The 21661-nt window shown below is 40.1% G+C and overlaps 1 protein-coding gene across 2 annotated transcripts in view; it reads left to right on the top strand.

The window, feature by feature from the left end:
- The first annotated feature begins 2480 nt into the window (after positions 1-2480).
- LOC137351654 (uncharacterized) overlaps positions 2481-21661 on the top strand; it is a 63346-nt gene continuing 44165 nt past the window's right edge. Inside the window, exons 1-5 of one of the 2 annotated variants that reach the window (XM_068016320.1) lie at positions 2481-2653; positions 5105-5461; positions 8696-9016; positions 12805-12910; positions 14093-14895. In XM_068016320.1, coding sequence (XP_067872421.1) covers positions 2569-2653; positions 5105-5461; positions 8696-9016; positions 12805-12910; position 14093 — 870 coding nt within the window. In that variant the 5' untranslated portion in view covers positions 2481-2568 and the 3' untranslated portion in view covers positions 14094-14895. Of the gene's footprint in view, positions 2654-5104; positions 5462-8695; positions 9017-12804; positions 12911-14092; positions 14896-21661 lie in introns of those variants that run through there. The other variant, XM_068016321.1, reaches the window with a different exon arrangement.

Below are 21661 nucleotides of genomic sequence, written 5' to 3'. Positions count from 1 at the left end.
CTTAGATACATTACCCTCTGTCTCTTTATCTAAGTCATTAATAATAGATTGTAAATGGCTGAAGCTCCAGCACTGATCCTTACAGCACTCCCGTAGTTGCAGTCTGCCAACTTGAAAATGCTCGTTTATCCCTATTCTTTGTTTCCTGTCTGTCAACCAATCTTCAATCCATGCTAATATATTACCCCCAACTCCATGACCCCTTGCGTATTAACCTTTTGTGTGGCACCTTATCAAATGCCTTTAGAAAATCCAAGTATCTACTGGTTCTCGGTTATCTACCCTACTAGTTACATGCTCAAAAAACTCAATAAATTTGTCAAATACGATTTCTCTTTTGTAAAACCATATCGACTTTGATCATGCTATGATTTTCTAAGTGCATTGTTACGACTTCCTTAATAATAAATTCCAGCACTTTCCCGAAAACTGATGTTAGACTAAACTGGCCTGTAGTCCCCTGTTTTCTCTCCCTCCTTGAATAGCAATGTTACATTTGCTAACTTTGAATCCACTGGGACCGTTCTAGAATCTAGGGAATTTTGGAAAGTCATAACCGTGCATCCACTTTCTGCAGCTACTTCTTTGAGAGCCCTAGGATGTAGGTCATCAGGTTCTGGGGATGTGTCAGATTTTAATCCTTTAGGTTCTTCCAGTACTTTTACTCTGCTGATATCGATTACCCATCTGGTTCACTAATGTCCTTTAGGGAAGGAAATCTGCTGTCCTTACCGGATCTGGCTTACATGTAACTCCAGATCCACAGCAATGTGGTTGACTGTTACATGCCCTCGAAATGGCCCAGCAAGCCACTCAGGTCAAGGGCAATTAGGGATGGGCAATAAATGCTGGCCTGGCCTGCGACACCCACATCCCATGAATAAATTTTTTTTTAAACTTAATTTTCTCACTCTTATTAGCCTCTAAGTTACCCTCTATTTCTGGTATGTAACTTGTATCTTCTACTGTGAAGACAGACTCAAAATATTCAATATTTCTGCCATTTCCCATAATCATTTCTCCTGTCTCTGCCTCTGAGGGACCAATGTTTACTTTAGCTATTCTCCTTTGTATATACTTGTAAAAACTCTTAGAATCTGTTTTTATATTCCTGCTTACTTTACTCATATTTTTCCCTTTTTTATCAACTTTTTGGTGTCCCTTTGCTGTTTTCTAATACACTCCCAATCCTCAGGCTTACTACTATTCTTTGCAGCATTATAAGTCTCTTACTTTATTTTTTATTATTGTTTATTGAACAATGCACATGCAAACAACTGTTAATACACAAGGGTCAAGCACTTAGTTGAACATCTCTAGGAACTGGAGTATGATTCCCGCTGCCTACAAAATATTTTGGTGGGAAAAATCTGTTAATTCTTAATCCTGCAGTTGAATATCCTCCATAGGATTAGGCCTGTCAGAACGACAAAAGTCGTGTAACGTGTTGTAGATAACAATGGCTTCTTTACAAAAAACCCAGACGTAGAAAATGAGAGAATCATGATTGCTGTCTGGAAAACGGATTCACCTCAACACTCAATCTAGTAGTTGTTCTACAAAAATAGGGTGCTGTAATGAAAAGTTCCACAATTTGGCTTTTAAAAATTCGCATCCTGAACAGCTGAGAGTATCTCCTCTTTATTGCCAATTTTATACCTCAAATTATGCCCAGCCTTATTGTAATATAAAAAAGCATACATTGTAATAAAATTAGGCTAGCGAATATGCAAGTGCACTTTAGGCTAGTGTAAAAGGCCAGTTGGAAAATTCAACGTTGCAAGATTCAGATAGGGATCTGGTGATAAGAATCTTTGCTTGATGTCCTGGCCCTGAATATCCCCTACACCAGAGTCAGCCATCCTGCTACACATACGGTTTGCCCTAGTGTCAATCATTAAGGAGATAATGAAGTTGTTACAACAGAAGTAAATTTGAAATTTTAGTTCCACACTTGCTCTAATTTTCTTTCAATTACAGCATACGGGATTTAAGGAATACGTCCAGAGGTGATTTCCTACATTACAACAGTGACTACACTTCATTGGCTGTAAAGTTCTTTGGGATGAACTGAGGTTATAAAAGGCACTATATGAATGCAGGACTTGAGTCTTAATTTCACACACACGCACACACACCAGAAAGCACATTTCCACCTTAAGCACCTTCACAATGAATGGCAAGAGTGAGATTTTTCAATAGTCGACTTTTTTTTTAGCTCCAGTCGGTATAAGTGACAGAATAATTTTGCAAGACTTGCAATTTAAAAGCAATTAAAAATGAGAACCTTTGACCTCTCTGAAAGATATTAGTTATTAAATTTAAATGAAAAACATGCTGTAGTTATGGAAAGATCACATTCAGTGTAACCTACAGATGATACAAGTATTTTCTGTTTCATTAGTCATTAATTTATTTTTAAACAGACCACATCCTCCTAGCAGCTAATAAGCAGCAAAATACTGTGCTTTGATCCACCTTTTGGTTGGGTAGAAAAAGCACAGGGCTTGTGAGGGCTGCTTTAGTGGACACAACCTTTGTTTTAAAAAGTTTATATGACCATTTGGGATGATCCGTCAACATCCTAGACATGTAATGATGCCTCTTAGAAAGGCATTTTTATTAATTACTTGGTGGATAGCCGCAGTACAAGGTAGGAATGTTTTTACAATTGTCAGTAGTTCATTTTTTTTAACTCCAAGCAGTATGAAAGATATTTTTGTATATAGGTTGTTATCAAAACTATAGAATCATGAACATTTCAGTATAGAAGGAAGTCATTAAACCCGCTTGTATTAGCTCCACACTGTATTTTCTGTCCTTCTGTTCAGTGTTAGAATGATCTTTATAAATACATGGTGAATTCATGGCACTCAAACAACTATGTAGAATAATGTTCTATGAATGATTAATAAAGCTAATTGAGTATATTATTTCATATGATGTGTTTTATTGGTGTATAGAAAATATTACAACAAATTGATTTTGTGTTCACCCCTCTTCTAAATATTGTTAGAGTTTAGTCTAAGAGCTTAAAACAAATAAACCTACTTTCTGAAAAGTTGAATCAAAACTTGTGGTTCCACTGAAGTATCTAACGTTGTAGAATCATAGAATATTTCAGCGCAGATAGAGGCTATTTGGCTAATTGTATCCGTACTGGCTCTCTGTAAGAGGTGTGCACTTAATTCAATCCCTTGCCTGTTCCCTATACCCTCCTAAAATTTTCTATTACAACAATGTATTCACTTTCCTTTTACGAACTTTTGCAGACTGCTTCCAAAGGGCATTCTATTTACTAACAACTTCTGAGCTTAAAAAAGTTACTAACCTGTTCCTTTGATGCTGAATATCAAAACCTTGAATAATTTTTACCACCAGCTGATCTATTGAAACTTTTTTGTGTTCTATTGTAAAGATCCCAAGTTTCTCTAATCTTTCTTCATAACTAAAAGAACCTCACACCCTGGTGTCAATCTAATGGAATTCTTCTGCACCACATCCATGGTCTCGATATCATTCCTATCGTAAGGCACTTTAAACCAGGCACTAGATTCTAAATGCAGTCTAATCAAAGACCTGAATATTTTTAGCATTACTTCTTTGCTTTTTTTCTCTATACACCTTTCGATAAAAGCTAGGATATCATATCCCTGGTGAGAGCTTCAGCAATTTGTTCTCCTGCTCTTAAAGATTTATGCTTCTGAATCCCTAAGTCTCTACTCATTTTAAAGTTTTTCAATTGAGTTTATATTTCCTTTCCTTATTCATCTTCCCAAAATATATCACCTCACCTTTCCCATTTTCATTTGAGATCCACCTTCTCAATCTACAATTCCATCTGTCTTTCTGCAGTTGCTTCATAGTTAAAACACACTCTATTTTTGTGCTGTCTGCAAATATTTTCATTGTGCTCCCATACTCAAATCCAGATCATGCATACATATTGAAAAGAGCACTGACTCAGGAGGACACCACTGTTTACAGTTGTAAGAAACCTTACTTTTAGGCCTCTTTTACTTGCCCAGTGGGGGACTGGATGGCTCAGTTGGCTAGATGTATACTGTGTGTTTCAAAACAACGTCAACAGTGTGGGTTTAATTCCTGTTAAATTCTGAGGAAAGCAATGGGAACCACTCATATACCCTCTTCCCTAGTCATACTCATCTCTCCTGGGTGGAGAAAGAGAGTAGAGAACCTACCCATGGGCAGAACACCACCACAGCACAGCACTTGTCCAATAGATTAAATCTGACAGCTTTGGGTTACAGTAATGGTTTATTTTGAGAAGTAAAACAATGATACATGCAAGTATCTAATCAGTAATTAACAAAACGGAGCAAGAGATTGTATTACCTGGTCTGATTTAGGTAGGGGTCATAACTATGGATGCCTTTTGCTTCTTCTCATCTACAACTGTATTCCTCACCCAATGAATGCCTCTATGCTAACAAAAGCCCAAAGCGCGTATTTGTCCTATTGCATCAGTTCCTTGTTTAGTTTAGTTTAGTTCTTGTGGCCCTACATTATTTCTCTTTCAGTCTCAACACAATGTTTTTCTGTTCATGCATGTGATGAGTCACTGTTTGGACCTTGAAGATAAAAACAGCTCCAAATGTAAAAAAAACTCCTGTTTCAACATCATCTTTTCATGCATTCTAAAGAGCAAAATAAACTTATACCCTTAAAAAAACTAAATACTAAACTGCAATCTAGCAAAGCTTAATGCTGACAGTAAGAAAAGAGATTATATTCCAACAGTCTTAAAAATATCCATTAACCTCCACTTTATGTTTTCTGTCCTTCAGCCAACTTTCTATCCTCGCTGCTCCACTCACTTTAATGCCACATGTATTAAAGTAAGAGGTTTGGTAATACCATTATCACACTCCTTTTAAAATCCATATACACCGCATCCACTGCATTTCCTTTATTAATTTGCTCCATTATTGCCTTAAAGAACTCATTACTTGACATTTGTCCAATGAGGAAAACTAGCCCATAACATCACAGCTAATTAACTTTCACCCAATAATTTATATTTCACAAAGCATCCAATAAATATATAATCATTTTTACTAATGCTTTTTCTCCTCAATTTTAGGGCACCATCAAAAGAAGTGTCAACTAAAACTCTCTTATTCCAAATCCACAATCTATGCTGTGGAAGGCACTGTGTTTTCTCTGTCATGCAGCGCGAACTACTGCGAGAACAATTCCTCTGAACCAGAATTAACTTGGTGTAAGCAGACATCAAAAGGTTGCATGTTGCTGCCTCAACTGGATGAATTTGTCAATCAGACCACATATAACTCACATTTTGGGCCGGGTAAAATGACTTTGTTCCTTCGGATTTCTCCTGCTCACATTAACCATCGTGGAGTTTATCAATGTCAGGGCCGGCTCCCCAGCTACAGTCCAGCCACTGTGATGGGTCACATGATAACAGTTCTGGTGGTAGGTAAGTATGAAAAAGTTGGGCATAACATGGAATAATTTTAAGCTAGTTTCCAAATGTAGTGATGCAGCATAGTGTTTCAAAATTGCAAGGCATGTTCAAGACTAAAAATTTATTCCCTGCAACAATACCCTTTAAAGTCTTGACAATTATTATTGTAATTTTCAAACAAAAGTATATGGTGCAATACAATCTTAGTTAAAAGCTTTCAGTTCAGTCATACCTGAAACGATCATGTCCTGCATAGATGTAACCACCACAACAAAGGTGTCCATGTTTAAGAACTTTACTGACAATGGCAGAGTGCATATCTCCATTTAGCTGATAAGTGACAGCAGCTGGGTTTGTAGCTTACTTTCCTGTACATTAGTTGATAAATGACATTCAGACGACATATGATGCATCTTTGAAATGTATGTGATAGGCTAGCACTGGCAGTTTTTACGTGGTGTATGTTGTACCTAGGCAATGGTCATATACTAATTTAGTTTAAGATGTGAGATATCTGTACAGAATCAAATTGAGATGCTTGTATTTGTGTTTGAGTATGTGCAGTGGTTTAGCACTTTTAATTTTTTTTATGATTATATGGGTCATTCATTGCAGGAAGTTCCGCTTTAAAATCAATAGGTTTAAAAGATAATTAAACCTATTATCACCATGTATTCGGTAACATGTAAGCATTCACAAACTGTTGAATTTCCAGACATATAGCACCATTAACAAAGTTATAGATGAGTCACACTTAAATTAGAAAACAAAAGAAAAATACTGCAAATGTTGGAAATCTGAAATAAAAACCAAAAATGCTGTAAATGCACAGCAGGTTGGGCAACATCTGTGGAGAGAAAACAAAGTTAACTTTTGAGGTCGATCATCTTTCATCAAAACTGGGAGAACTTAGAGGTGTAAAAGTTTGTAAGCAAGTTCAGAGGCAGCAAAAGCAGTGAAGGAGCAAATAGGAAGGACTGTGATAGGGTGGAAGACAGGAGAGATTAAATAACAAAAGGGATGATAGTGCAAAGCAAAAGGGAATGGTAATAAGACAAATAAAGAAGCAAAAGATGGGTCTAGGAGACGTGTAAATGGGAATTGCAGAATCATAACAAACATCTGCTGTCTAAAAGAATGTGGTTATGGTCTGAAATTGTTGAACTCAATATTGAGTCCGGAAGGTTATGAAGTGCCTATTCCAAAGATGAGGTGCTGTTTATCAAGCTTCTACTGAGTTTCATTGGAACAGTGTAGGAGGCCGAGGATAGAGAGGTCAGAGTGGGGGTGGGATGGAGAATTAAAATGACAAATGACCTGAAGGTCTGGCTCACATTTGTGAACTGGATGGAGGTGTTCAGCAAAGAAATCACGCAATCAGTGTCCAATCTTCCAAATGTAGAGGAGACAGCATTGTGAGCAGAGAATAAATTGAAAAGATTACAAGTAACTCATTATTTCCTTGGAAGGAGTCTTGAACTGTGAGAAGGAAGGAGGTGAAAGGATAGGTATTGCGTCTCCTGTGCTTGCACGGGAAGGTGTTGTAGGAAGGGAGTGGGGTTTTGGAGTGATTGAAGAGTGGACCAGGGTGTTGCAGAGGGAATAGTCCCTTCAGAATGCTGAAAGGGGAGGAGAAGATGTGTTTGGTGATAACATCAAACTGGAGGTGGCAAAAATGGCAGAGGATGATCTCTGGAGGCTGGTGGGTGGAGGTAAGAACAAGGGAAACCATAGGTTCTGTGAGGGAGGGTAAGAAGTGAGTGTAAAAATGTGGGAAATGGAACAGACACCATCGATGGTCCTGTCAACCAGTATGAAGGGGAATCCTCAGTTGAGGAAATAGGAAGACATATCAGAAATGGTGTGGAAGTTGACATCGTCAGAACAGATACAATGGAGATGAAGAAACTGGGAGAATGGAATAGAGTCCTTACAGGATGTGATGTGAGAGGAAGTGTAATTAATGTAGCTGTGGGACTCAGTGAGCTGATAGTAGATATTGGTTGGCAGCCTATCCCCAGAAATAGGAGATAGAGAAATCGAGGAAGAGAGCAATCAGAAATAGACCATGTGAAAGAGAGGGCGGGGTGGAAAATAGAAGCAAAATTAATGAAATTTTCCAGCATGTGACGAGAGAAATAACTGGTACCGATAAAGTCATCAATGTACTAGAAAAAGAGTTGTGAGAGGCAACCTGATTAGTCCTGGAACAAAAGGTGTTCAACATATCCCACGAAATGGCTAGGACACACAGGGATTCCCCTATTATGTTGGGGAAGTGAGTGGAGTCAAAATAAAAGTTGTTCAATGTAACAAGCTCAGCTAGGCAAAGGAGTATAGGGGTGGATGGGGATTGATTGGGCCTCCATCCAAGGAAGAAGCAGAAGATCCACAGGCCATCTTGGTGGGGAATGGAGGTGTAAAGGGATTGGGTGTCCATGATGAAAAGATGATGGTTGAGGTCAAGAAACTGAAAATTGTTTATAGGAGCTAACCCTGGCATCCGGTTCAAGCTTGAGTTGATGTTCGTTCACCTCATCTGATCCATGACCACAAGCACCTCTGAAACATTGCTTGCTACCTTCCATTACTCTCCCCAACACTGTTGAGACCTTAATCAATGTCTTTATCACCTTGAGACCTGACTGCTCCAGTGTTCTCCTTGCTAGTTTCCTAACCTTCTCCCGAAACTAACTGTAATTTATCCAGATTACTGTCTCCCGTGATTTCCTGCACTCTGATCACCACCATCCTCACAAAGCCCCATTATCTTCTTGTACCCTAGCAGACTGATTAAGAGATCCACATTCTCATTTTCAAATAATTAATGGCTTTGACCCACCCTACCCCTGTGATTTCCTCCAGTTTAACATTCCTGCACGAACCCTAAGCTCCTTATTCCTAGCATCAGTAGCCATTCTTTCAGCCACACTTTCCCTGTCTTCTGGGACTGCATTCCAGAACCCTCCACCTCGCTACCTCCCTTAACCCTCTTTAAACCATTCTCTTTGACAGAGCTTTGTTCCTACCCAGCTTATATTCTCCCCTTTTCTCCCCTCTTCCCTGACAAGTGCTCTGAGACATTTTCTATACAAGAGGCCCTACAGAAATATAAATAATTAAATTCAATAAGTGAGGGTATTGTCTCCAATACTTAATTCGTGTCCATAACCTCATGTTCTCAGACGCAAAAATGCACATTATTTAATCTTATGATCCTGAACAGTTTTATTTTTGAATCCTAAGAATTCAAGATGATTATTCCCAATTCCCAAATGAGAGGACAAAGAGGAGGCTTCCTAAAGCTTCAGTGTATTGTGAAATTTGATGAGTATTTGAATAACACACTGACAGTATTTTGGACAAAGGATAATGAAAACTGTAGCCAGTCGATGTCAAAAAAAAGAGACAATATCAGCAACCAAACAATGGCAGCTGACAGACGTGATTTTACACTGACTCTCTCCAACCTCCAAAATGAAGATGCTGGAGTTTACTACTGCTGTGCAACTACATATTTGTCATCACAGATCATTGCAATGGGTTCGATAAATGTGCAAGTTCATGGTGAGTTGCATTCATTTTACTGGTACTTTAAAAAAAACATACCTTGCACATATAACATTGCTGCCAGTCGCTCACGTACCTGTGCTTTCAATTATGATTTCTATATATGAGAAGCAACATGTCTTGTCTAATCTCACTTCTTCATTTGTTATGCTATCAATCACCTACATTTGACCATCATTTAGAATGTAGAAATATGTTGCATTCTCTGTAATGATTTATGGGTACCTTTTTATATTTTTTTTGTAGTGTAAAACTATTTTTTACAGTATATGTTTGAATGATGGAGGAATAAATCTTCTTACATGAAGCAAGTACAATAGCACCAGCTACAGAAACATAACGTAATCAGTGTGAAGCAATCAAGTAGGAGCAGTTCATTCAGGAGAAGTGGTTCAATTGGGAGCAGCAGTTTGGTTTCAGTCGTTGGCATCCAAGCACTCCTGTTCATCGTCTCTTCATCCTCCAAGTACAGCAAGTATATTGAGACTCCAGAGTGTCATCCACTGTTTAAAGGTGGCAAGTCAAAAAAATGGCACTCCAAATCATTTAGCAAAATCTTGACAATTGAGTGAAGCACTGAAGTAAAGTAGTTGTGCTTGGAACTGGATTGGCTTGCAAAAAAGGCAACAAATGGATACCTCCTGGAGTAGTGCTGGGTTCATTTGCTATTTATAATGTGTGTAAATTATTTGCCTGAGGTAAGGGCAGATGCGGTCAATGTTATGGAGGTAAAAATAAGCAATCTTGACACAATGCAGGATTCGAAACCCTATACTAAGGTTTCTGAAAAGGTACTAAGGAAGGGGAAGGGGTCAAAAAAATTGAATTTGTGGAAGGGCTGAAAACAATGGTGTCAGTCTTCCCAATGTTTAGTTGGAGGAAGTTGTGACTTATCCATGACTTAACATCAAACAAGTAGCCTGACACCATGGAGGTGGACATGGGATCAAGAAAAGTGGAGAGATACAGCTGGCTGTTATCAGCAAGCAAATGGAATCTATCACCACATGTAGGTGAGGAAAAGGATGTGGCCAAGGATAGATCCTTGACTGACCCCAAAGGTGACAGTGCAATTGCAGGAAGAGAAACCATTACAGGTTGTATTCAGACAAGTAAGAGTGGAACTATACCAGAGCTGTCCCATACAACTGGACAATGGAAAAGAACAATGTTTTCCACTATGCCAAACATTAAGGAAAGATTGAGGACAGCAAGAATAAATACCACATCATGGTCACCACCATAGAGAATTAATGGCTTTCACCATGCAATCTTCTTGTTATCTGTAGGGTGGAAGCTAAATTGGAGGAATCCATTGAGTTTTGGGGCAGATGGACATGGAACTGGGAAGTGATAAAAACAACCAAGGACTTGCAGAGGAATGGGAGATTAGCAATGGGGAGATGGTTAGAGAGTACAAATGAGTTCATGTTTGTTTTCTAATAGAGAGAGATAATAATGGTGGTTTTGAAAGAGTGAGAGATGGTGCCTAAAGGAAGGGAACCCTTAACAATATTAGCTAGCAATGGGATTGGGGTGATACATTAGTGGTCAGAGGCTAATTAAGGAGCAGAAGCTGGATCTCAGTGGAAGATCTAAGCTTGGAGAAGGCATGGGGAGATGGAAGACTAAAGGCAGTGCAATTAGGAATCGGGGCTGGATGTTGGGCGAAGGTCAGAAGCAGGAATGAGAGGCAGGGAAACTAGTAGCACAGGAAGCTGCATGGTTGGTCTCAGTTTTGGAAACAAAGAAATCCATGAGCTCTTCTCTTGATATTGTAGGTAAGAATAGAGCGGCAGAGTACGGGGGATTTGAGTTGATCATGTAGAAAAGGAGTCTTGGTTGTCCATGCCCTCCAGGAAAATCCTGGGCTACTGGCAATTTTGGCTGAGAGGAGCAAAGCACATTGGTGTTTCACGTGTTCAAGACAGATGTGGTGATGAAGGACCAGACCAAATGTGCGTTAGGTATGCTTAAGATTATGCTCCTCTGACTTGAAGGAGTAAAGATGAGGATAGTATCGGTGGAATGTCAGGGATGGGAGACAATGAGTCAATTGATGGGAATGAAGGATTTGAAGGATAGGCGACATTTAGGTGATAGGTGTTAGTTCAGCATGTCAGCTAAAACAGAAGCATTGTGAAGGGTTTGGGTACCAGAGAACAGGGATTTGGAAGCAAAACAATGGACAGTTTTTTTCCCTTCCCTGGCCACTTCACCCAATTAGAACAGTCTATTTTCACTCAGATCAGTTAACTCAGCATAAACAATGAATTGAATGTGCAACTTTCCAGGTCTCTATGGCTCACCAATGGATTCACCTATTGAGCCATTGAGAGAGTAGACAATTAAAAGTTCAATTATTCACAAAACAGATGTAGCAGAAATATCCTAAATAGAATACTTGGTGATGTGTTTTTTTGTTAATTGGCTCGAGATTTTTTTTTCTGGTTCTCTGGCTCTTCCAGGATATTGTGTGCCTGGTGGCGGGGAGTGGGGCAGATGGGGAGCATAACAGCAAAATACTGCAGATGCTGAAAATCTGAAGTAAAAAACAAAAAGTGGTGGAAATACTCAGCAGGTCAGGCAGCATCTGTGGAGAAAGAAACAGAGTTAACGTTTCAGGTCTGTGACCTTTCATCAGAACTGGCAAAGGTTAGAAAAGAATTAGGTTTTAAGCAAGTGAAGGAGAGAGGGTGGGGGAGAGAACAAAGGGGAAGGTGTTTGATAGGCAGAGGGCAGGAGAGATTAAATAACAGAGCTGTCCTAGGACAAAGGTAAAGAATGTGTTAATGGGGATCATGGTGCCCAGATTACACCATGACAATATAGGACCATCTTTTCTTTTCTTTTCTTTTCCTTTATTTTTGTATGTTTGTATATACGGAAATATAAATCAGAACTTATTCACAGAGAAATTGATATATTGATGGAATTGTTTCAAAAATCACATCACCTTTAAGAATCCCCTGCAGCAAGCATGCCCAAATCTATGTGCCACTACTAGTCAATAGCCCACATGTGACTAAATTGTTCTTGAGTCAAACGGAATCATAATTAAATAGTTTTTGTGAGTTGTTGGGCTATGCCATTTCCATCTCTTACACTTCTGTCTCTCTTAGCTCCACTTCTGTTTCTGTTCCCCCATGACTTCAGCAGTTACTTTGGTACAGTTTCACTCGATCAGGGCTAGGGTTGCCAATTCTGGTTGGATGTGTTCCTGGAGGTTTCATCACATGACCACCTGACATCCCCACACTCCCACTCTTGGTTGCCTGACACGTGCATCCTCGCGGATCACCGCCTTTCCACACCAATTCAGAAATAAACAGACATTTTGTGATCCGATTGGATGACTTTCAGCCAAATAATCTTTTACCTACATCTCCAAAATTTTTGTAATTAAAAAGCAAACGTGTTCAAAGAAAATGGAGGAAAAAACACACACTTGTTTTTAATGCCCTGAAGATTTTCTTCCTGGTTTGCTCGCAGCAGCGTCCTGGAGATTAATCTTCAATTCCTGGAAAATTCTGGAGGGTTGGTAACCCTAGTCAAACAAACCTAGCATGGTAAGAGACTGCACCCCCATTGCAGCCCACAGTGAGTTAGCACGATGAAAGGGAGATTAATTCATTTGTGCAGATTCTACCTTAAAGTGTGCTGTATATGGAGGCAAAAATGACACTGAGCATTGTTCATCAAAACCATGCTAATCCTCAAAATGTAAAATATTTTCATAGGAAATATTTCCCCTTAACATCATTATTATTTTCTAATTTCTCCAGCATTCAACTATGCCCTGCTGAACTTTGTTCCACTCATCGTCTGCAAAGCTGTCGCCTTGGTGGTTATTATGGCAGTTGTCCAAACTCGGGTTTGCAAACAGAAATGGTAACAGCAATACCAAGTGTGATATTTCTTAAGGGACTTGGTCTGTAATTGTGCTGTTCATGAGAAAAAAAGACTCAGATTTTGATAGCACATTTCACAACTGCAGGATGTCTAAAAGCACTTCATAGCTAATTAAGTATTTTTTAAACAGTGGCCATAGCTGTAATTTAGGGAAACACAGCAGTCAGTTTGAACACAGTAAGAGCCCACAAACAGCAATAAACAAGTAAATAATCTGGTGATGGTTGAGGAATAAATGGTAGGCCAGGAGAACACCCCAACTCTTCATCAAATAGTGCCGCAAAATTTTTTTATCTTCACCTGAGGCAGGGCCTTGAACTCACAATCTACTGGCTCGGGGACAATAGCACCGCCATTGATCCAAGGCTGACATTATTGCAATTGTAAAAGGAAGTTTTTCTCTACAAGTTATGGTGGTCTCAATCTAAAATTAATTTCTGTCTCTTTTCTAAAATTTCAAATTAGACATGTTGTCTAATTACAAAACTGGTCCACAGCCATGTCAACTTGACATTTTTAAAGCATCAAAGCATCACTGTACCTGCCTTGGCAATATCTTAATTCCCTGATTAATTTTATCTTGAAGGTTTAGTTGCTTTATTTGTGCTGAACCAGTACTCAACTCTCAGCTCTGAGCAAGCTGAAGTTGTAAAACCATTCAGATCTTATCTATGGCCATTGACCCAAATCCGCCAATTTTTACAGACTATGTATAGCAGAAAGAGATATTTAGGCAGCCACAAAATATAATTATACATTTTTAAAAGCAGTCAACACGTTAAAAAAAAATCATAATTTACAGGATTGTTAGGCACAGAATCGCCTCCGATTCCTTCCATTCTATAGAATCGCATTTATCATGACTAGAGGCAGTGATAATACAATTTAAGATATTAAATTGTGGACAGTTTTAATACTAGGGCATACCTGGCACACAAGCACATATTCACCCACAGGTGGCTTTGTGACTTTTTTAAATGAAATTTTGTAATTTTTGTTAATAGGAATTATGCTTGTTGTACACATCATGCTAATGAATCCATTTTGCTTTTTAATTTTTTAAAACGTTTTTAAGCAATCAATATATTTTTGTAGCAACTGATGTCTCAAAAATCTCACAATTAAATGCAGAAGAGAGTAAAATATTTTCATTTGTTTCAGACTTTGGCAGAAATCTGTATATGCAAAACTGGAGTTCTGTGAAGAAGAAAATGAAAAAAAAACCTTGTCTATTCGAAATGCTGCTGCCCTTGGCATAGATCCCAGTTGGGATCATATATGTATTGTTTCACAAATTTGCTTTAATGCTTGTGTTTTAAGCATGCTTTGTGATCTGCTGTAAATCACTTTCCAGCCACCATTGGAATATTCTCAATAGGTCATAAGATAAACACAGATAAAGGAGGCCCACCCCCACTTCAATGTAAAGGAAAATCTGTCAGTGCATAATGTGCGACTAATCTGCTACCGCCTATTTTCCATCACCACCGTAAGTTAGAATGAGCCATTAAATTTCAAAAATATATACATGTGTGTCACAAATAATTTTCCAGGAAAAAAATGCATCAAATAGGGAAAATGCTGGACTTGGGTTGCTAAGTGGTAAATAACATGCATGCCACACAGGTGCCAGGCGATGGCCATCTCCAGCAAGTGAGAATATAATCATCTCCCCTCGACATTCAACAGCATTACCATTGATGAATCCCCTACCATCAACATCCTGGGCATTACCATTGACCAGAAACTTACTGGACCAACTATATAAATACTGTGGCTACAAGAGCAGGTCAGAGGCTGGGAATTGCGAATTCTTACCTCCTGACTGCTCAAAGGCTGTCCACCAACTATAAGGCACAAGTCAGGAGTGTGATGGAATACTCTCCACTTGCCTGGATGAGTGCAGCTCCAGCAACATTCAAGAAGCTTGATGCCATCCAGGACAAAGCAGCCCGCTTGATTGGCACCCCATCCACCACCTTCAGCATTCACTCCCTCCACCACCGGTGCACAGTTGCAGCAGTGTGTACTATCTACAAAATGCACTGCAGCAACTTGCCAAGCCTCCTTCGACAGCACCTTCCAAACCTGCGACCTCCACCACCTAGAAGGACAAGGGCAGCAGATGCATGGAAACACCACCACCTGCAAGTTCCCCTCCAAGCCACACACCATCCTGACTTGGAACTATATCGCCGTTCCTTCACTGTCACTGATCAAAATCCTGGAAATCCCTTCTCAACAGCACTGTAGGTGCACCTACCCCACATGGACTGCAGCTGTTCAAGAAGACAGATCACCACCATCTTCTCAAGGGCAATTTAAGAATGGGCAACAAATCTGGCCTTGCAGGTGATGCTCACATCCCATGAAAGAATAAAAGAAGTCACTCTAATTATCAAACAATCTGCTTTTGCAGTGAATAATAACACAATATATATATGCACGCACACACACAAACATATATATTTTCTTTCTTTCCTAGATCACAACCATTTGCTCCCATGCCATATGATAACATCCCTGAGTTACCTAGCCACAACTAGGCCCCTCTCAGCACCTGTGCAGCTGAGCTCAGGCGTTCTGCCATGCCTCAGTTGGTATCACTTTCACCTGAGTCAAAAGGTTTTGGGTTCAAGTCTCACTTGACACGAGCACAAAATCTAGGCTGATACTCCACTGCAGTGCTGAGGGAGTGCTGCCCTGTTGGAGGTACCTTCTTACAGATGTGACATTCAACCGAGAGTCAGTCTGCCCACTTAGGTGGACAAAAAAGATCCCAATGCACCATTCGAAGAAGAGCAGGGGAGGTCTCCCCAGTGTCCTGACCAATATTTATCCCTCAACCAACATCACTAAAGATCAGACTATCGAGTCATTATTACATTGCTGTTTGTGGCTGCTACATTTTCTACATTACAATAGTGACTACATTTCAAAAGGACTTTACTGTTTATAAAGTGCTTTGGAATATCCTGAGGTCATGAAAGGCACTTGTTACAACCAGGTGAGAAAGGGGTCTCTCAGCCTTTGTCTGGTTTAACTGTAACAGGGTTTAATTTTAAAAACACTTTTTAGCTCCCCTTCAGTGAATCCTTGTTCACTGCTCTCCAATTGTAAGGCAAATAAACCAACCAGACAGGTTTTCTTAGATTTAAACAAGAAAGGTGGAAGTTTATTAACCTTAAACTCTAATTCGGTTAACAACTATGAATATGCAACGTGACCACGCTAGCATGCATACACAATAAACACACAAGCAGATAGAGACAGAAAAGTAGAAAGAATAAAGGGGAAAAGTTTGAGGCAATAGCTGGGATTTATTTACAGTCCTTTATGTTTGATGTAGAGTCTTTGATTGCTAGGGAGTCTTGCCATTTCGTTGGGGCCCAGTGCAGGCTTTAATATTTGTTTTGATGTAGGAGTCTTTTCTCTCTTGAGGTTTAAGTGACTTCAGTGGATCTGGAGATTCGTGAAAGAGAGAGCTAGCCAGGAGAGAAGCTCTCTTCACCCAAGTTCAGTTGCAATCTGACCCGAACTGTGCTGTGAGCAGTTCAAACAAAACCTAGGCCAGCAGGTTAGTTATGTGACTAGCTGTTTTAACAAACTCCTGCATTTGTGGATTCTCCATCTTAGCAGACACCCTGGAATGCTGGCTTTCTTACACATTCAGTGTCTGGTGATCAAAATCCATTTGGGTTAATTGGATCAGGGAGCCGTTCTATTGTCTCCAGGCACTCTCTTCGTATGCAAATGCTTTCCAGCCACTGCCGATCTCTTTAAGCAAGTCATTTCTTCATTCCAGCATCAGTTTAAAATTAATGTTCATATGACAAAATTAATATGCCTCCTTGGCAGGTGGGGTCTTCGTGACACAACTATATAAATGCAAGTATTTCTTTCTTTCAGAAGTGCTGGAATTCAAACTTGTAGCCCACTCTATCATTTTTGTACATGGGTACTATGACATACCATGCTGCTTAACTGCTTTGCTTTATTCATGCCTTAATGTCAATGTGTATGCAGATTAAGTATTGCAATATCAGTAATAGTGAAATATTCCAAAAGTTTAAAATCATTGCATTATAGTACAGCGAAGTAAAATAAATGTGATTTTAAATTCATTGTTCTGGATTTTACATGATTCTGAAGAATGAGACTGAATCTTTGTATTTCTGTTTACACTGGAATTCTGGAAGTAACATCTGTTTAGATCCAGCTTGGTTACACCGAGTAAATATTATTGTATTTGTGGTCTGCCAGCAGTAGCTTTGTACCTAAGACAAATTCAAATAAATCTGAGGCTTGCAGCAAAGTTGTCTTCCTTTTGTTTTTATTCATTCATGGGATAAGGGCAAGGCCAGCATTTATTACCTATCCCTGATTGCCTTAGAGAAGGTGGTGGTGATGAGCAACTGCCTTGAACTGCTGCAGTCCATGTGGTGCAGTGCTGTTAGGTAGGGAGTTCTGGGATTATGACTCCGCATGATGAAGGAATGGTGATATATTTCCAAATCAGGATGTGACTGACTTGGAGGGGAACTTGCAAGTCGCAGTGTTCGGATGTGCCTGCTGCCCTTGCCCTTCTAGGTGTAGAGGTCGCAGGTTTGGGAGGTGTTGTCAAAAAAGCCTTGGAAAATTGCTGTAGTGCATCTTGTAGATGGTACACACTGTGGCCATTATATGGCAGTGGTGGAAGGTTATGAATGTTTAAGGTGGTGGATGGGGTGCTAATCAAGTGGGCTGTTTTGTCCTGGATGGTGTTGAGTTTATAAAGTGTTAGTGCTGCACCCATCCAGGCAAGTAGAGAGCATTCCATCACACTCCTGACTTGTGTCTTGTTCATGGTGAAAAGGTTTTAGGGAGTCAGGAGGTGAGTTACTGACTGCTCGTGTAGCCCCAGTATTTATGTGACTGGTCCAATTAAATTTCTGATCAATGGTGACCCCCAGGATGGTGGGTATTCAGCAATGGTAATGCTGTTGAATATCAAGGTGAGGTGGTTATATTGTCTTTTGTTGGAGATGGCCATTGCCTGGCATTTGTGTGGTGTGCATGTCATTTGCCACATCACCCAGACCTGAATGTTGTCCAGGTTTTGCTGGATGCAAATACAGATTGCTTCAGTATCTGAGGAGTTGCAAATGGTACTGAACACCATGGAATCAACAGTGAGCATCCCCACTTCTGACCTTACATTAGAGGGAAGGTCATTGATGAATCAGCTGAAGTTGGTTGGGCTTAGGTCACTACTCTGAGGAGCCCCTGCAGTGATGTCCTAGGAAGGAGATGATTGGCCTTCAACAATCACAACCATCTTCCTTTGTGCTAGGTATGAATCCAACCAGTGGAGAATTTTCTCCCTTATGCCTATTGACTTCAATTTTGCTCGGGTTTCTTGAGGCCACACTCAGTCAAATGCTGCCTTGATGTCAAGGGCAGTCATTCTCACTTCACCTCTGGAATTCGGCTTTTGGTCCATGTTTGGACCAAGGCTGTAATGAGGTCAGGAGCTGAGTGGTCCTGGCAAAATCCAAACTGAGCATCAGTGAGCATGTTATTGCTAAGTAAGTACCACTTGATAGCACTGTTGACAACACCTTCCATCACTTTACTGATGAGTGAGTTTGGACTGAATATATTGAAAATATTTCTTTAAAGATTAATCAAGTTAAGTAAAGATAGGATTGAAAGTTGTAAATAAAATACAGCAGCCAGAGAGTTAACTGACAAGTTCTGAATTTTCCTGTCACCGAGCAACTAATTGGAAAAAGTCTAACAGCAAAGACATCCAAATTTAACAGCAAAGTGGTGTAAACTGTAAAGTAGGTCAAAACACACTGCCTATCCAGTATGTAATGACGCTAGAGATAAAATATGTGTCAGGTTTCTGAGGAATTGGACAGCAAAATGAGAACAAATCATGTTTGTGGTTAGAAAACAATGCCTACAACTGGCCGCAGGGCATAAGCAGCTTGCAAGTACAGAGATCTGGAAATGTAAAAATGACAGATTTAATTAGATTAATGACAGATAAATAGACTTAAATTTTCTTTAGCATTTGTGACTACACTCTTTCAAAAAATAAGCACCTTTTATTTTTCACCCAAAGATATCTCACCCGATATCAGGGTTATTTGAAGAAGTAGTGCCATCTCCAGTGGCACGACTCAGTAAGATGGAGCACATCAGGAATATTAAAGGGTTCAACCACAGTCTGTGAATGTGTTGATCTCAGTCAGGATAGTGTTGGAATCACTACAGCTGACATCACTTTTCCTTCCCTCCTGCTGACACTCATTGGACTTACAGACATACAGTAGACACTTAGGTGAGGTATTGGAGGACTGCCACCCATGTAAGTGTACCCAGTATGAGCCATAATTTTCAGGTGAGAAATTTGAAGGAAAAAAATTGTAAAATCACATCTGGGTTGTTTCAGTCCTCAAAGTGCTGCTCCTCTGTTATGGTGGGTCTATGGCATACTGAGTTTACAGCATCCAGTTCAGAAGTAAAGGATCTTGATCTGAATGGTCACACTATAACGTATACTCCTTGAATGCATATCTAGTAGTGACTAGTCATTAACCAGTGTTTAAAATGACTATTTTTTGTTGGAAAATGTTGAACGCGATATAGTTCTTTCAATATAACTTTTTAATCTTTAGAAGTCCCTGAACACCAATATGTTCTGAAATGGAAGATCAGTTTGCATTTTGATAGAATGTAACTCAAAGCCTAGATTTTTTTTTCTGGATTATTTCACAAAGTATAGCTTATTTACTTAAAATGATGCTTTGTTTTCTGTAACGAATTATATATAGCTTTTCTTGCCAGTCCTCATGGTCAATGATTGGTGCATGAAAGAGAATGCAGATGTATAAAGCCTTGATGAAATAAATATATGAATAGAATACACAGTCTTTGGGGTCAGGAAAAGGTTACTTAATTTTAAATAATTAAGCAGGTGCTTTTGACACTAAGGCACATTTCAAGTACCTGTAATATCACAAAAAGTTAATATTCAGGTACAGCAAGTAATAAAGAAGGCTAATGGAATGCTATCCTTTATTACGAGAGGAATTGAAAATAAAAGTAAGGATGTTATGCTTTAGTTATACAGGGCATTATTGAGACCACATCTCGAATACTGTGTGCAGTTTTGGTCTCCTTATTTAAGGAAGGATGTAAATGCTTTGGAGGCGGTTCAGAGGAGGTTTACTAGATTGATGCCTGGAATGAGCGGGTTGTCTTGGGAGGAAAGGTTGGACAGATTGGGCTTCACTGGAGTTTAGAAGAGTGAGGGGAGATTTGATTGAAGTATATAAGATGCTGACCGGTCTTGACAAGGTGGATGTGGAAATAAAAGGCTACAAAGAAAACCCGACCCAAGCCCGAATGCCGGATCCAGAAACCCAACCCGAACCTGACAGATGTTGTCGTGTCCCATCAGGGTCAGGTCGGGTAGCAGGTCTCTACATCAGTACATGAGTAAATTAGGGGTCGCCCTTTTAGGACACAGATGAAGAGAAATTTTTTCCCTCAGAGGGCTGTGTGACTTTAAACTCCTGCCTCAGAAAGTGGTGGAGGCGGGGTCATTGAATATTTTAAGGCAGAGTTAGATAGATTCTTGAGTTCCGAAGAAGGGTCACTGACCCGAAACGTTAACTCTGCTTCTCTTTCCACAGATGCTGCCAGACCTGCTGAGTGAATCCAGCATTTCTTGTTTTTATTTCAGATTTCCAGCATCCGCAGTATTTTGCTTTTATTTTAGATAGATTCTTGTTAGGCAAAGAAATTAAAGGTTATTGGGGATAGATGTGATTGTGGAATTCAAGACACAAATAGATCAACCATGATCTTATTGAATGGCAGAGCAGGCTAAAGGGGCTTAATGGCCTACTTCTGCTCCTAATTCATATGTTCGTATCTACTGCAAACTGGATGCCAGGTTGGGAGGTGACTGTAAAACTGCCTCCTGCTGAGGGGTCCAGGTCACATCCTAGGTCTGGAACCCCAGATGGGACTGACTTTTGCCAGTTGATGGGTTGGGGGGTCTCCACCCAGAGGGCTGAATTTTATGTTGCCACCACTGTAATCGGTGGTGGCTGTAAAAAATGTCGGCCACACGCGCGGGCTTTACTCTGCGGAGCCGCCGCGATATTAAACGTTGTGACTCATTTACGTGGCCGGGGCGGACCGCCCCCACTCCCCCACCCCCAATGAGGGGGCGAGGGTTCCATCCCCAGCAACGGCGTCTTTTAAATGTAAACATTTTTAAATGTAAAGGCATTGTAAATTAAATTTAAAACATTAATGTTTGTAGCCCCTCTCCCACTCCCCCAATAACCATACACTTCAGTCCGTGCCCTTTCCTCACAAAATACTTACCTGTGTACCTGACCTTTCCCCCACAAAGTTCACAAACTTTTATCTTTAACCCTTCCCACCATTCCCCCCACCAATCAGATTAGTTTCACCCCGCTCCCCCCCCCCCACACTGAAATACTTGCCTGTTCTCCACCCCACCCCACCCCCTCCCCCCCCCACAATGTCCAGCATCCAGTGTCCAAACGGAGATCCGAAGGCATGGGAGTGCCAGCCACCGGCTACAATATTGGAGGGGGATGGACGGCGGGAGCAGGTAAGTATTTAATTCATTTATTTTAATACGTTTACATCTTTAGATTGGCTTAACGTCGCTGAGTGGCAGGGGGCCATCACAAGGCC

Source organism: Heterodontus francisci, chromosome 36, assembly GCF_036365525.1.
Source record: "Heterodontus francisci isolate sHetFra1 chromosome 36, sHetFra1.hap1, whole genome shotgun sequence".
NCBI classification, from domain to species: Eukaryota; Metazoa; Chordata; class Chondrichthyes; order Heterodontiformes; family Heterodontidae; genus Heterodontus; species Heterodontus francisci.
The sequence above is the reverse complement of the archived record's forward strand: the minus strand, read 5'-3'. Positions and strand labels throughout refer to the sequence as shown.